We start from the raw sequence: 17,299 nt of genomic DNA, 5'->3' as shown, positions 1-17,299 counted from the left end.
TAATTTACGCGCTAAAATTGCGCGCGCTTTTATAACGGTAATTTATCAGATGGTTTAAAGCAATAAACACAAGAAACAAAGTGATGTTTGAACCAATAATCCTAGACAACTACAATGAGCACTTCTGAAGATAAACTTGTCACAGGATTTGACAACTTGTGAGTGTCATTAATTCATATTTTTGACCAAGACATTTAATAGTGATAGAGCAAAACAGAGAATATTAACATTATACACAATTGCTTTGGTGTTGTTTGTACAACATTTCACAGTGTGTTTAATCATGACTTTATTTAACAAAGATTTTAGGATAAAATTAACATTCGTGTGTCAGGCAGGAATTCGCATTTTTTTTTTTTTTTGTCAGAACCCCTTTAACCTAAAAGTACCCAGAGAAGTTATTTCAATAATTTCTTAAATTAGCATGTTCAAGGTTCTCCTTTATCGCAGGTAAATGAATAAAGATTTAATATTTTTAGTGAGTGATTTTAATGTTATGTTTTATTATTAGCTTTAAAATCAGAACCTTCAAAGAAGAGAACATTTTCACATGCTGTAACTGGATTTAAGTTAAAAATTGTATCTTAGAGTGACAACATGTTTAAAGAAAAATAGTCTAAATATTATTACACAAGATCAGGAAATAGTTTAAAATTGTTTTAGATTTCAATAACCTTTTCGTCTTTATATCCATCCATGCAATGAAATGCACATCAAATATAAGCAGACAGCATATCAAGGTTTCATGATTTTTTTCTTTATTCACTATCATCAAGAAGATCCCACAAGATCAATAAAGTTGATAACAGGTGCTCTCACAATACAGGACTAAGGTTAAGGGTCAGAGGTCAGCAGTCACACCCTTCCACTCAATACACACTCACACACATACATACACAACTAAAGACATTCAGCGTCATAAGATTGTTCAGTCATTTACCACTGATGTAAATGAAGAGGCTTTCTCTGTTTTCCTGATTTTCGTCCCAAATAGAAAGAGAGTAGAAAACAGTCGCAGTATCAAAGGTGAAGAATTCCTGATTCAGAGTGTCGGATGATCATATTGCTGTCGCATTTTTCTCTCCAGGATGATCCATCTGTCTCTCTCTTCGACAGCAGAGGGACTTCAGTGTGTGTGTGTGTGTGTGTCCCTGCTGTTCTGGACCCTGCAGGTGAGTAGTTTGGTCCTGAATGCCCTGGGTAAAGTGTGACTGTGCCAGCAGAGACCAATCAATCTCTGAGTCTCACTGCTGATGTCAGGAACAGACCTCCAATGAGAGACAGGTATAGAGAGAAAAAAGAGAGACAGATAGAGAGACAGACAGGTTTAAGAGGAGCGTTGTGTGTAGAACAAGATGTAGGCCTGAGTGCTGCACACCTCCTCCACACTGCACACGTTCATCTCAGAGTCGTTACAGTGAACCCAGAAACCTGCAAGACAAACACACAAAAATTTTTTTTTTTTACTTTATCGGAATGGTAAGAAACTTGGTAAAGGTTTTGTTGCTGTGTGAACACACAAGAAAATCATGGACATGATTCGAACAGGTTAAATGGTGCTGTAAAAAATAGTCTGAAATATTCTCAGAAATGGAGATGGTTCTCACTGCGGAACATGAAATCCGTGGGGAGGAGTCGGATCCAGATCCAACTCCTCCCACCTTACATACACCTAAACCTAGCCAACTCCTCCCCCTGATCCCTAAACACACCCCTCATCCCTAAACCCAACCCTAATCCTACCCATCTCCACCCCTTGGATCTTGATCCGACTCCTCCCCGTGGATCTCATGTACTGCATTGAGGTGCTAATGGAGAAATGAGCGCATTGGAAACGAATAGGAGACGAATTTCCTCTAGTGGAAGTGTTTGGTACTGCAGCCGAACAACATCTCACTGAAAGATCATTTTTTGAGATATCAAGCTCAAATTTGGAAAACTTGTTTAGATTTATAGCTTTGATTTTCTTCACAAAAAAGTGTTTTTGAAGATACAGATTTCATATAAAAATTTAAAATAGTATTTTGGTGCATTTTTCATAACAATAAATGTAAAATTCTGTAACTTTAAGTTCACTTTTTAAAACTTTGTCATTTTAAATTTACCAAGTGTCGTCTTTAAAATGATCAAAGTTAAGTCTGTTGCTTTAAAGCATTCAAGATTTACCAGTTTAAGTTGGAAATTAAATTTTCAGGTCTATGCTCAAAACGTGAAGAAATGAATTATGAATACAGCGTAAATATAATGTAGTACCATAACACCCCATAAAAAAACATTATCAAACTAAAATATAGTACATTCCTTTCAATGAAATGAAAATTCTGTAATTTTTGACCGCCACGTGAAGTGCACCAGAGGGGTACAGTACATGGACATACACCAATAAATAAAAAGCACAGATTTGATCTGCAGTTTGATTCCTCTTGTTTGAGTACTAGTAGCAGCTGTTTAACACTGTAGCTTGATAACTCAGGGGGAAATAATGGAGTAAAATATGCACAAAGGTCAACTTGCATTAAGGCCCGTTCACACTAAGAACGATAACTATAACTATATTAGCGTCCACACCAACGAACGATAACAATCTTTTTATTCAAAGTGCACGCTGTGGTGTCAAAGTAGCCAAAAGGGATTTACAGTTGTTGTGTACAACACGAAATTGAACATGTTTTGCTGTTCTTGTTGCATTTACACGTCTTCTACCAGCAGATGTCCTCAGCATGCTACGTTTCGAGTGCATCTGGGAATCTAGCTAGTCTAGTGTATTCGATCTAATCTAACAGTGAATTTGGCTGACAAAATCAATAGTGGAATAAAAACGACGCCTAGACAACAGCTTTATATAAATATACAACTCCTTTTTCACTGCAACTTCAAAGGAAGCAATACAATGTTGCCGAAATTAGCGCTGGATACCTGAGGTAAATTTGTCACACTATTTAATATATTCCATAATGATCTCATTGTTAATACTTCTCACCATTTATTTCAAGGGTACGACTGACTGCTTTCCACGTATCATTTTTTTTTAGGTATCCTTGAAAAGGGGGTGGATTTTTCTGTACCTCAGCAATTACCTTCTCCACTATGTGTTCTGCCATTCTAAATGCGGGAGCCCTATAAATTCTAGTGGATTCTGATTGGCTGTCAGTGTTTTATCGTTCGACGGCTGGAATTCTGATTGGCTGTCAGTGTTTTATCGTTCGACGGCTGGAATTCTGATCGGCTGTCAGTGTTTTATGGTTCGACGGCTGGAATTCTGATCGGCTGTCAGTGTTTTATGGTTCGACGGCTGGAATTCTGATCGGCTGTCAGTGTTTTATCGTTCGACGGGGGGAATTCTGATCGGCTGTCAGTGTTTTATGGTTCGACGGCTGGAATTCTGATCGGCTGTCAGTGTTTTATCGTTCGACGGCTGGAATTCTGATCGGCTGTCAGTGTTTTATCGTTCGACGGCTGGAATTCTGATCGGCTGTCAGTGTTTTATCGTTGGAGGGCTGGAATTCTGATCGGCTGTCAGTGTTTTATCGTTCGACGGCTGGAATTCTGATCGGCTGTCAGTGTTTTATCGTTCGACGGCTGGAATTCTGATCGGCTGTCAGTGTTTTATGGTTCGACGGCTGGAATTCTGATCGGCTGTCAGTGTTTTATCGTTCGACGGCTGGAATTCTGATCGGCTGTCAGTGTTTTATCGTTCGACGGCTGGAATTCTGATCGGCTGTCAGTGTTTTATGGTTCGACGGCTGGAATTCTGATTGGCGGTCAGTGTTTTATGGTTCGACTGCGGGAATTCTGATCGGCTGTCAGTGTTTTATCGTTCGACGGCTGGAATTCTGATCGGCTGTCAGTGTTTTATCTTTCGACGGCTGGAATTCTGATCGGCTGTCAGTGTTTTATGGTTCGACGGCTGGAATTCTGATCGGCTGTCAGTGTTTTATGGTTCGACGGCTGGAATTCTGATCGGCTGTCAGTGTTTTATGGTTCGACGGCTGGAATTCTGATCGGCTGTCAGTGTTTTATCGTTCGACGGGGGGAATTCTGATCGGCTGTCAGTGTTTTATCGTTCGACGGCTGGAATTCTGATCGGCTGTCAGTGTTTTATGGTTCGACGGCTGGAATTCTGATCGGCTGTCAGTGTTTTATGGTTCGACGGCTGGAATTCTGATCGGCTGTCAGTGTTTTATCTTTCGACGGCTGGAATTCTGATCGGCTGTCAGTGTTTTATCGTTCGACGGCTGGAATTCTGATCGGCTGTCAGTGTTTTATGGTTCGACGGCTGGAATTCTGATCGGCTGTCAGTGTTTTATGGTTCGACGGCTGGAATTCTGATCGGCTGTCAGTGTTTTATCGTTCGACGGCTGGAATTCTGATCGGCTGTCAGTGTTTTATGGTTCGACGGCTGGAATTCTGATCGGCTGTCAGTGTTTTATCGTTCGACGGCTGGAATTCTGATCGGCTGTCAGTGTTTTATCGTTCGACGGCTGGAATTCTGATCGGCTGTCAGTGTTTTATCGTTCGACGGCTGGAATTCTGATCGGCTGTCAGTGTTTTATGGTTCGACGGCTGGAATTCTGATCGGCTGTCAGTGTTTTATGGTTCGACGGCTGGAATTCTGATCGGCTGTCAGTGTTTTATGGTTCGACGGCTGGAATTCTGATCGGCTGTCAGTGTTTTATCGTTCGACGGGGGGAATTCTGATCGGCTGTCAGTGTTTTATGGTTCGACGGCTGGAATTCTGATCGGCTGTCAGTGTTTTATCGTTCGACGGCTGGAATTCTGATCGGCTGTCAGTGTTTTATGGTTCGACGGCTGGAATTCTGATCGGCTGTCAGTGTTTTATCGTTCGACGGCTGGAATTCTGATCGGCTGTCAGTGTTTTATCGTTCGACGGCTGGAATTCTGATCGGCTGTCAGTGTTTTATGGTTCGACGGCTGGAATTCTGATCGGCTGTCAGTGTTTTATCGTTCGACGGCTGGAATTCTGATCGGCTGTCAGTGTTTTATCGTTCGACGGCTGGAATTCTGATCGGCTGTCAGTGTTTTATCGTTCGACGGCTGGAATTCTGATCGGCTGTCAGTGTTTTATCTTTCGACGGCTGGAATTCTGATCGGCTGTCAGTGTTTTATGGTTCGACGGCTGGAATTCTGATCGGCTGTCAGTGTTTTATGGTTCGACGGCTGGAATTCTGATCGGCTGTCAGTGTTTTATGGTTCGACGGCTGGAATTCTGATCGGCTGTCAGTGTTTTATCGTTCGACGGGGGGAATTCTGATCGGCTGTCAGTGTTTTATGGTTCGACGGCTGGAATTCTGATCGGCTGTCAGTGTTTTATCGTTCGACGGGGGGAATTCTGATCGGCTGTCAGTGTTTTATGGTTCGACGGCTGGAATTCTGATCGGCTGTCAGTGTTTTATCGTTCGACGGCTGGAATTCTGATCGGCTGTCAGTGTTTTATGGTTCGACGGCTGGAATTCTGATCGGCTGTCAGTGTTTTATGGTTCGACGGCTGGAATTCTGATCGGCTGTCAGTGTTTTATCGTTCGACGGCTGGAATTCTGATCGGCTGTCAGTGTTTTATCATTCGACGGCTGGAATTCTGATCGGCTGTCAGTGTTTTATCGTTCGACGGGTGGAATTCTGATCGGCTGTCAGTGTTTTATGGTTCGACGGCTGGAATTCTGATCGGCTGTCAGTGTTTTATCGTTCGACGGCTGGAATTCTGATCGGCTGTCAGTGTTTTATCGTTCGACGGCTGGAATTCTGATCGGCTGTCAGTGTTTTATCGTTCGACGGCTGGAATTCTGATCGGCTGTCAGTGTTTTATCGTTCGACGGCTGGAATTCTGATCGGCTGTCAGTGTTTTATGGTTCGACGGCTGGAATTCTGATCGGCTGTCAGTGTTTTATGGTTCGACGGCTGGAATTCTGATCGGCTGTCAGTGTTTTATCGTTCGATGGGGGGAATTCTGATCGGCTGTCAGTGTTTTATGGTTCGACGGCTGGAATTCTGATCGGCTGTCAGTGTTTTATCGTTCGACGGCTGGAATTCTGATCGGCTGTCAGTGTTTTATGGTTCGACGGCTGGAATTCTGATCGGCTGTCAGTGTTTTATCGTTCGACGGCTGGAATTCTGATCGGCTGTCAGTGTTTTATCGTTCGACGGCTGGAATTCTGATCGGCTGTCAGTGTTTTATCGTTCGACGGCTGGAATTCTGATCGGCTGTCAGTGTTTTATCGTTCGACGGCTGGAATTCTGATCGGCTGTCAGTGTTTTATGGTTCGACGGCTGGAATTCTGATCGGCTGTCAGTGTTTTATGGTTCGACGGCTGGAATTCTGATCGGCTGTCAGTGTTTTATGGTTCGACGGCTGGAATTCTGATCGGCTGTCAGTGTTTTATCGTTCGACGGGGGGAATTCTGATCGGCTGTCAGTGTTTTATCGTTCGACGGCTGGAATTCTGATCGGCTGTCAGTGTTTTATCTTTCGACGGCTGGAATTCTGATCGGCTGTCAGTGTTTTATCGTTCGACGGCTGGAATTCTGATCGGCTGTCAGTGTTTTATGGTTCGACGGCTGGAATTCTGATCGGCTGTCAGTGTTTTATGGTTCGACGGCTGGAATTCTGATCGGCTGTCAGTGTTTTATGGTTCGACGGCTGGAATTCTGATCGGCTGTCAGTGTTTTATCGTTCGACGGGGGGAATTCTGATCGGCTGTCAGTGTTTTATCGTTCGACGGCTGGAATTCTGATCGGCTGTCAGTGTTTTATCTTTCGACGGCTGGAATTCTGATCGGCTGTCAGTGTTTTATCGTTCGACGGCTGGAATTCTGATCGGCTGTCAGTGTTTTATGGTTCGACGGCTGGAATTCTGATCGGCTGTCAGTGTTTTATCGTTCGACGGGGGGAATTCTGATCGGCTGTCAGTGTTTTATCGTTCGACGGCTGGAATTCTGATCGGCTGTCAGTGTTTTATCTTTCGACGGCTGGAATTCTGATCGGCTGTCAGTGTTTTATCGTTCGACGGCTGGAATTCTGATCGGCTGTCAGTGTTTTATGGTTCGACGGCTGGAATTCTGATCGGCGGTCAGTGTTTTATCGTTCGACGGCTGGAATTCTGATCGGCTGTCAGTGTTTTATCTTTCGACGGCTGGAATTCTGATCGGCTGTCAGTGTTTTATGGTTCGACGGCTGGAATTCTGATCGGCTGTCAGTGTTTTATCGTTCGACGGCTGGAATTCTGATCGGCTGTCAGTGTTTTATCGTTCGACGGCTGGAATTCTGATCGGCTGTCAGTGTTTTATCGTTCGACGGCTGGAATTCTGATCGGCTGTCAGTGTTTTATCTTTCGACGGCTGGAATTCTGATCGGCTGTCAGTGTTTTATGGTTCGACGGCTGGAATTCTGATCGGCGGTCAGTGTTTTATGGTTCGACGGCTGGAATTCTGATCGGCTGTCAGTGTTTTATGGTTCGACGGCTGGAATTCTGATCGGCTGTCAGTGTTTTATGGTTCGACGGCTGGAATTCTGATCGGCTGTCAGTGTTTTATCGTTCGACGGGGGGAATTCTGATCGGCTGTCAGTGTTTTATGGTTCGACGGCTGGAATTCTGATCGGCTGTCAGTGTTTTATCGTTCGATGGCTGGAATTCTGATCGGCTGTCAGTGTTTTATGGTTCGACGGCTGGAATTCTGATCGGCTGTCAGTGTTTTATGGTTCGACGGCTGGAATTCTGATCGGCTGTCAGTGTTTTATCGTTCGACGGCTGGAATTCTGATCGGCTGTCAGTGTTTTATCGTTCGACGGCTGGAATTCTGATCGGCTGTCAGTGTTTTATGGTTCGACGGCTGGAATTCTGATCGGCTGTCAGTGTTTTATGGTTCGACGGCTGGAATTCTGATCGGCTGTCAGTGTTTTATGGTTCGACGGCTGGAATTCTGATCGGCGGTCAGCGTTTTGTCGTTCGACAGCAGAAAAAAAAAAATTCTGAAAGTGATCCCAATGATATTGTTCCTCGTATTGCTATCGATATAGTTGTGGCGTGAACTCTGCTATTCTTTCATTTGGAGAACGATTTTTAGAACTATATCTTTATCGTTATCTTTAAAGTTATCGTCCTGTGTGTGAACGGGCCTTTATTCGGTAGGAGATATGAAGAGTACGAGCTGCTGCTGAAACCAACGGTTGCATTCATACCAATTGTGAACCGTCCACATGAACCCCAGACTCGCTAGCAAAGAACCGTGTCTCACCTCCTTCAGTGTTATAACAGTAGGCAGTGTAGTGCCCTGAGCCAAAGCCTTTCCCATGATGCATCACTACAGCAGAAAGGTCATAGGTAAAGGCTTCTCTCTGCGGCATCGGAGCGGCGTCCGAGCAACAGTATGGTTGAATATTCAGGACCTGATCAAAAGCCACGTGGACACCAATCTTCTCCCTGTGGTTCCGACCGGACCACCTGGAAACATGAGAACCGTTAGGACGAAGTGGGTTCAAACTTAAAGGGATAATTCACCCAAAAATGAAAAGTAGCCCATGATTTACGGATCCTCAAGTCATCCTAGGTGTGACGTTCTTCTTTCAGACAAATACAATCAGTAATATTTCAAAATATCCTGGCTTTCCCAAGCTTTATAACGGCAGTGAATAGCCGTTTCTGTTCTTAAGTCCATAAAAGTGCATCTCTCCATCATAAAAGTGCATCTGTCCATCATAAAAGTGCATCTCTCCATCATAAAAGTGCTTCTATCCATCATAAAAGTGCATCTGTCCATCATAAAAGTGCTTCTATCATCATAAAAGTGCATCTGTCCATCATAAAAGTGCTTCTATCCATCATAAAAGTGCTTCTATCCATCATAAAAGTGCATCTGTCCATCATAAAAGTGCTTCTATCCATCATAAAAGTGCTTCTATCCATCATAAAAGTGCATCTGTCCATCATAAAAGTGCTTCTATCCATCATAAAAGTGCATCTGTCCATCATAAAAGTGCTTCTATCCATCATAAAAGTGCATCTATCCATCATAAAAGTGCTTCTATCCATCATAAAAGTGCTTCTATCCATCATAAAAGTGCATCTATCCATCATAAAAGTGCTTCTATCCATCATAAAAGTGCATCTGTCCATCATAAAAGTGCATCTATCCATCATAAAAGTGCTTCTATCCATCATAAAAGTGCATCTGTCCATCATAAAAGTGCTTCTATCCATCATAAAAGTGCTTCTATCCATCATAAAAGTGCATCTGTCCATCATAAAAGTGCTTCTATCCATCATAAAAGTGCATCTGTCCATCATAAAAGTGCATCTGTCCATCATAAAAGTGCATCTGTCCATCATAAAAGTGCTTCTATCCATCATAAAAGTGCATCTATCCATCATAAAAGTTCTCCACACGGCTCCTGGGGTTAATAAAGGCTTTCTGAAGTGAAGTGAATGCGTTTCTGTAAGAAAACGATCCATATTTAACATGTTACAAAGTCAAATTCTAGCTTTCGGCCAAACGAACATACTCCGTCTACTTGCGTATAAAGCACAACTTACACAACTCGTGACGTCAGAAATAGCGTATTGCGTCATTGCGTAACATAAATATCAGTAGTACGTCGCATTACTCGCATAAGTTGCGGTTTACACTTAAGTGGAATCCGTATGTTCATTTGGCCGGAAGCTAGTTATTTTACTTTGTAACGTGTTAAATATGGATATTTTTCTTACACAAACACATGGCTTCACTTCAGAAGACCTTTACTAACCCGCCAGAGCCTGTGGAGCACTTTATGATGGACAGATGCACTTTTATGATGGACAGATGCACTTTTATGATGGATAGATGCACTTTTATGATGGACAGATGCACTTTTATGATGGATAGATGCACTTTTATGATGGACAGATGCACTTTTATGATGGACAGATGCACTTTTATGATGGACAGATGCACTTTTATGATGGACAGATGCACTTTTATGATGGACAGATGCACTTATGATGGACAGATGCACTTTTATGATGGACAGATGCACTTTTATGATGGACAGATGCACTTTTATGATGGACAGATGCACTTTTATGATGGACAGATGCACTTTTATGATGGACAGATGCACTTTTATGATGGACAGATGCACTTTTATGATGGATAGATGCACTTTTATGATGGATAGATGCACTTTTATGATGGACAGATGCACTTTTATGATGGATAGATGCACTTTTATGATGGACAGATGCACTTTTATGATGGACAGATGCACTTTTATGATGGACAGATGCACTTTTATGATGGACAGATGCACTTTTATGATGGACAGATGCACTTTTATGATGGACAGATGCACTTTTATGATGGATAGATGCACTTTTATGATGGACAGATGCACTTTTATGATGGACAGATGCACTTTTATGATGGACAGATGCACTTTTATGATGGACAGATGCACTTTTATGATGGACAGATGCACTTTTATGATGGACAGATGCACTTTTATGATGGATAGATGCACGTTTATGATGGACAGATGCACTTTTATGATGGACAGATGCACTTTTATGATGGATAGATGCACTTTTATGATGGACAGATGCACTTTTATGATGGATAGATGCACTTTTATGATGGACAGATGCACTTTTATGATGGACAGATGCACTTTTATGATGGATAGATGCACTTTTATGATGGACAGATGCACTTTTATGATGGACAGATGCACTTTTATGATGGACAGATCCACTTTTATGATGGACAGATCCACTTTTATGATGGATAGATGCACTTTTATGATGGACAGATGCACTTTTATGATGGACAGATGCACTTTTATGATGGACAGATGCACTTTTATGGACTTCAAAACAGAAATGGCAATTTTAAAGCTTGGAAGAACCAGGACATTGTTTTAATATAACTCTGATTGTGTTCGTGTGAAAGAAGAATGTCATAAACACCTAGGATGACTTGAGGATGAGTAAATCATGGGCTAATTTTCATTTTTGGGTGAACTATCCCTTTAACAAGCTGAAACATGGGAAGGGTTCTGACTGACCGGAAGCGTTTGAGGTGTAGCCGCAGAACCTGAGGTAAACGGCAGATGAGTAACTGCTTACAGGCCTCTGAAAGAGACAGGGGCTTATGGGACGATTTGCGGCGCTTTCCTGAAATGGGAAAGTTTGAGAAATACATCAATTTCTTTCCCTCAAGAGGGAAGAACAATTCTTGACATCTGTGAGAAAGATGCAACATTATTATTCTTTGCGATATAAGTGAAGTGTCATTTACAGTTTTTCTTTCCATTCATATGATCTTTTACTTATTTAGAGTGACTTTTCTTTTTACATGTATACATGTGTATGAATAGAAGATGTAAGTGGGTTGTTGCAAGTATGTAAGCATATGGTAAGAGTGTGAATATGAGTGGTGTATGCATTCTTATCAAGTTAAATTTATTTATTTTTCTCTTTCCACACATTTATGCATTCATACGTTTACATGTCTTTATTCACGTAATCAGTACAAAATATCTTCATGGAACATGATCTTTACTTAATATTCTAATGGTTTTTGGCATAAAAGAAAAATCGAAAATTATTGTTGGTCCGTGCGACTTGTGACTGGTTTTGTGATTCAGGGTCATATATTGTATTGCTGTTAATGGTCTGTCATTAATTACTCTCCCTCGTGTCGTTCCAAACCCGTACCTTCATCCTCGGAACACAAATGAAGATGTTTTTGATGGAACCTGAGAGCTTTCTGTCCCTCTATTGACAGCAACGTCATTGCAACTTTCAAGGCCCAGAAACGTGGTAAAGACATCATTAAAATAGTCCATGTGACTACAGTGGTTCAACCTTAATATTATGAAGCGACGAGAATACTTTTTGACTAAAAATAACGACTTTATGCGTAGTGTAAACAGTGCAGCGCTTCTGGGTTGTACGTCAGAACGTCGGCTCATTATTGGCCAGCATCGCACACATGACCAGCGTCGGCCTTATTTGAGCTGACGTTCTGACGTACAACCCAGAAGCGCTGCGCTGTTTACACTACGCATAAAGTCGTTATTTAAGTTTTTTTTGTGCACAAAAAGTATTCTCGTCGCTTCATAATATTAAGGTTGAACCACTGTAGTCACATGGACTATTTTAACGATGTCTTTACCACGTTTCTGGGCCTTGAAAGTTGCAATGACGTTGCTGTCAATAGAGGGACAGAAAGCTCTCAGATTTCATCAGAAACATCTTCATTTGTGTTCCGAAGATGAAGGTACGGGTTTGGAACGACACGAGGGAGAGTAATTAATGACAGAATTTTCATTTGTGGTTGAACTGTCCCTTTAATAAAAAAATGAAAGAAAGATGCAACTTACTGTTGCAGAAGTTGCAGGCGTAAATGCAACCCTCCAAAGCTTCGGTCTCCGTGAACTTGGCGAGCATCTCGGACAGGGAGCAGCTCCGCTGACACGCGGCGCTAGGCTTCTCCATGCGGTGGTATCGCTCCGGGAACTCCAGAGACAGATCCCAGAACGGCTCCACCGTGTTCGACTTGCGCTTGCAGGACAGACACGTTACCTGCAGTTTAGAAACATGGATTATTGCATGGAAATCCAATAATTCACCCTGCAATTTAGTCCTAAATGCATTTATTCGATTAATTGTAGTTTCACGTCACCTAGGGTTTGGAATCGAAAATCGAATTCTGGAATCGAATACTTGAGGTAAATAAAATACTTGTTATAAAATTAAAATTCGCTTCCTCTTATTGATTCCTCTGTGAGCGTTTTCCATGTGACTGTAATCATTCGAGTGAGAGACTGTGTGTGTGTGTGTGTGTATCAGTATACTAGATCCGTGCCGTTCTTAAAGTGACAGCACTAATATTCCTGCTCTATAATAACACTAATCACACAACAGAAGACAGAGAAGATTCACTCGTTCTTCACTGAATGACTGTTATACTGAATTCCATTCCTTCCATATTTACAGTATAAATATATTTGTATTGTATCTTTATTTATAAAGTGCAGTGTTACTTTACATTTGATTACAGTTCCTGAAAATCTTAAAACAGTCGTATATTTGTTCAGTTGTCTCTATTTGTTGTGATCGCTATTTTTTTATTTGTTCTTGTTTAATTACTGAGTGTTTACTTGTCTTTAATAACGCGTGAAGTTTATATTAGTTGGGCTAGTTGTTCTTCTATGGTGTTTTTAAACCACAGGCAAACGTTCCTCGTGTAAGTGTTCTTTATCTGTTGATTTCTGTTCATGATATTCAGACACAGTCACATGTTGTGCAATAACACTCAATGTGAATGATATCTAAGGTTCTTTTTTTTGTAACCTCATTGGAATCAAAATTAGGAATGGAAATTGGAATCAGAATCGTTAAAATTCAAACGCTAACGTCACCTGGCTGAGCAGCTGTCCGTGGAAGATAGTGTTGAGCACTTTGAGGACTTGTTTGGACAGTTTCCGCTGCGTGATCGGGATCAAGAAGTGTTTCTTGGGTCCGTCCGACTCCAGTTCCTGCTGGACTTTATCCAGAAGCTCGCACAAGAACTCCTGCGCGTCCTGCTGGTCGTATCCGCGAAACGCTGGAATCAGGTTCCAAACGGAATGTAGCATAGCGAACGGAGACACTAGCGACCACCGACCCGACCACATGACCCGGAAGAGCGTGTGCAACTCGTGACACAACGACATCTTCTGCCGAGACGAGGACCGCGGCTCTTTCGGTTGCACCAGTTCCGCCGAACTCAAACTGGGCGGGACTAGCGTAGCGAGGGTCCTGGCTCCGCCCTCCACACCCTGTGATTGGTTAGTCTTAGCGAGGAGCTCCTCAGTCTGGCACAAGTCCAGCGTGAGGAAACACTCCCGAAACTTCTGCAAGTGGCTCAAAACCTGAAGGATGGAGTTCATGTAGCACGTGTTCCCAAGATTGCGAAGTCCAGTGACTCCCGGCGCTAGTTTCCTGCGCCGCGCCGACTGCGACGCGTGATATCGGCGTAAACGACCCGTCTTGCGTGAAAGAGTCTTGCCGGATAGCGACAAAAGCGATTGTTTGGGAGCCAAAGGCAGTCGTTCCGGAGGATCGCGGAACTTTCGAGGGATGAGGGTGAGCGTCGTACGGGGAGCCTGTGTTAGCAACCGCGCGCTTTTCCTCGGTGGGACGTTCGCTAGCTCTCCCATTAACCGTTTCTTGACTTCCCTGCGTTGTCGTCGCTTCTCCTCGCGCTCTTGCTCTTGCTTTTCCTCACGCTTCCTCTCTTCGTCTTGCTGCCGGTTTCTCCAGCGGCGTAAAGCACTTTGTAGGAGGGTTTTCCGTCTGTGCCACAACGCCGTCCGCGTGGACGGACGCGACACGCTAACATCGCACGCTCTAAACCCGCCGTCGGATGTTGACGAACGCAGGGAACGCTGTCCAGGGATTCGGACGGTTGATAGCGCCCCGCGGAGGAGCTTCAAGTCGCCCTCGACGTTATCGTTCAACACGTAGTCGCCGCACGCGAAACAGAAGACAGCTAGCTCGCGTACGTCCATGGCTAGCGGGTGCTGCGTCTGCTGGAAGTGGCTCAGGGAGTGTTCTTCCATGTAGCGACCGCACGCCACATGAGTGCACTTCAGACACGCCCACACCGACTCCGTGGTGCCGCAGTCCACGCAGCGCCACATCTGCGGGTTGAGGATCGAGTGGCCGTGGCCCAAACGGAACCGCGCCACATGCTTACAGCGATCCATGTCTCCCAACGCGCATGAGCATTAGCAGTCAGGAACCACACGCCATGATGGCCGCGCTCATCCTGAAGACAACAGGGAGAGAGACGTTGCTCACAAACACAGATTATTTCAAATAAGTAATTAATTTCAATGCAATGCGTCATCCTTCCCTCGCACTTTGTAACGCATCTTTCCCTCACGGGTCAAAATGACCCAAAGCCCTTAAATTATCTATTTTTTTAATGCTGATGATTTTTATTTTATTTACCTTTAAATTACTAGATTTGGTCAATAAATAAATAAATAAATACAGTAGTCAACATTTGAAGTGGATCAAAACCTTTCATCAAAGTTATACATGAATTTTGAACAATACCCGTTCTTATCTTGGGACAACTTGATGAACTTTTTAATCCACTTCAAATGTTGACTACTGTAGTAATTTAAGCACATTCCTCACATTCAAAATAATTAATGCATAACCCTTTTAATTCAGCTCCAAATATCTTACATTGGGTGTATTTGCCGACGTCTTGTGGAAAAATAATAATATAACATGATATTTCATGACTCTAGATGGCCTTATAGCTCGTTTGGGGCAACTGAGCTGTTCCGCTGGGTCCTAAAGTAATTTCTTCAGTATGCATTCAGATAGACATTATAAAATAATTTTTTGGTAAAGTTTTAGCATTTTTAGGTTTTTCTATGTGTACTGATGCATTCCTCACATTCCATTCATTCCTAAGCGGCTCAAATTGACCCGGATTTGTTACTTTTTTAGATTAAAACAACAAACTCCTCGAATCCGAATTTTTTGTGTATAAAAAAGAGTTTCGGGAGACCCGAGGAAAGGATGAGGGAAAGCAAAATTGTCCATAAAATAGTTTTAACGGACTCACTGTGAGAAACGGTGAGCTTCAGCATCAGAGCGCACGAGTCCTGCTGCCGCACAGTTTACAGGACTTCATAATGCCCAACTAACACTGTGGACAACAAACACACTTTATTTACACACTGAACTTGAACATACAAAAGAAACGCACTTTATCTACACCCAAAACTTGAACATTCAAAAGTGAAATCAGTGTCATCAAAAGAGTCAGTCCGGATCTTAGCAACATCATAGTAAAAAAAAAATAATAATAATAAACTTTATTTTCTATAGCGCCTTTAAAAGTAGCATATCAAAGCGCTTCACAAGAATAGTACCAGAATCTGTTCCTGTGAGGGGAATGAACTGGTTTTTAAAGTGTATAGCGAACTTTAGCTAACGTTCTCTCAATGTTATGAACAACGTTCTTCCAGTAACATTAATAGAACATCCGTTCAAAGTTATCTGCTCTTTAATAATGTTCTCAAAACGTTAGCACAAAAGTATTATTTATACATCGTTAATGGAGCGTTTATTAAGAACGAATTTAAGAAAGAATGTTCTGGTATGGTTCTCTCAATGTTACGAACAAACATTCTTCCCGTAACATTAACAGAACGTTTGTTCAAAGTCTCTGGTCTTTAATAATGTTCTCAAAATATTAGCACAAAAACGTTAATTAACCGTGTTTTTTCCTAAATCGTTCGTTTAACGGTTTTTTTTAATTGTTACTACTTGTTTCAGAACGTTCACAGAACATTCAAAAGTAACGTTCCATAATGTTTGAAGAATACAATGGAATGTTCGCATAACAGAAAAGAAAATTAAGACATATAAAAAAGAATGTTTTGAATGTTCAGAGATATTTTCATAACTTAATATTTTTGTTAGCTTGGTGTTTGTCGTACATTACATTTGATAAAGTGTGTGTGTGTGTGTGTGTGTTTGAAAGTGTGCAGTTATGTTTGTATACAAGACTGAGTCGTGCACGTTATGTGTTTGTCACACAATGTTGTGTGCGTAATGGGTATATGAATGCATGTGATATACGTGTGTTATTTTGTTATGAGTGTGTGTGTCTGTCTCTGTTGTTTGAATGTTTGTATGTATGTGTGTGTGTGTGTGTGTGTGTGTGTGTGTGTGTGCTAACCCGCTAGCGCTACTTACAGAACAAAAGACGCTCCTCCGGCAGACACGCGGAATATTCGTTATCGGCGGATCCGGGAGGTTCCGGTACCGGGGCTCGATCGGTGTGTGTGTTTATACCGGCGCGAGAGATCTGTTACTTTAAATCCGTTGAACAAAAAACAGTTCAAGAGCCGCAGCTACAGAATAAACTCACACCGAAAACCCCCGATCAGCTTTTAATCGGCTCTTCTGCGCGAGTCCTCCACGAAACAGCCGGTAAATGTTTTTAATAAGTAAAATTACGGTTAATATTAGCGGGGGTTTTTTACACTCGCTTTCGGCTGTTATTTACCGCCATCATCCGCACGCGCGAGCTGTCACCATTTACGCCTCAACCGAACGTGCCCAGCGCTGGCGTCACTGCGCTCTGATTGGCTGAGGAGCGATCAATCACGTAATGACTAGTTCTGATTGGTCGAGATCGCGAAAGTTGGTGCTTTTAAGCCAGTTTTAAGCCGGCTTTTCATGCGGTTGTTGAGACGTCCGTCAGGTTTTAAAGCTCCAGAGGCGGAGTCAAATG

General features: G+C 42.5%; 1 protein-coding gene across 2 annotated transcripts; it reads right to left on the bottom strand.

Moving 5' to 3' along the window:
- Positions 1-735: 735 nt before the first annotated feature.
- Positions 736-17,122, bottom strand: usp49 (ubiquitin specific peptidase 49). 2 transcript variants are annotated; one of them, XM_077225790.1, is made up of 8 exons: positions 16,759-17,122; positions 15,620-15,703; positions 13,413-14,803; positions 12,372-12,573; positions 11,052-11,160; positions 8,249-8,454; positions 1,379-1,431; positions 736-1,268 (listed from the first exon to the last, which is right to left on the bottom strand). In XM_077225790.1, the coding sequence occupies exons 3-8, from the start codon at positions 14,739-14,741 to the stop codon at positions 1,257-1,259; spliced, it is 1,911 nt and encodes a 636-aa protein (XP_077081905.1). In that variant the 5' UTR covers positions 14,742-14,803; positions 15,620-15,703; positions 16,759-17,122; the 3' UTR covers positions 736-1,256. The 2 variants fall into 2 exon arrangements, with proteins under 2 accessions (XP_077081905.1, XP_077081904.1); XM_077225789.1 differs by having other exon boundaries at positions 1,191-1,431; positions 16,759-17,112.
- Between the last annotated feature and the right edge of the window lie 177 nt (positions 17,123-17,299).

Source organism: Siphateles boraxobius, unplaced genomic scaffold, assembly GCF_051911475.1.
Source record: "Siphateles boraxobius isolate OS27281-9 unplaced genomic scaffold, OSU_SipBor_1 13, whole genome shotgun sequence".
Taxonomy (NCBI): Eukaryota; Metazoa; Chordata; class Actinopteri; order Cypriniformes; family Leuciscidae; genus Siphateles; species Siphateles boraxobius.
The sequence above is the reverse complement of the archived record's forward strand: the minus strand, read 5'-3'. Positions and strand labels throughout refer to the sequence as shown.

Coding starts and splice junctions, on each gene's coding strand:
- usp49 (XM_077225789.1), bottom strand. CDS start 14,741: ATGGATCGCTGTAAGCATGTGGCGCGGTTCCGTTTGGGCCACGGCCAC. Junction 11,161..12,371: donor CGCCTGCAACTTCTGCAACA/GTAAGTTGCATC, acceptor TTCCCATTTCAG/GAAAGCGCCGCAAATCGTCC. Junction 8,455..11,051: donor CTACACCTCAAACGCTTCCG/GTCAGTCAGAAC, acceptor TCATGTTTCCAG/GTGGTCCGGTCGGAACCACA.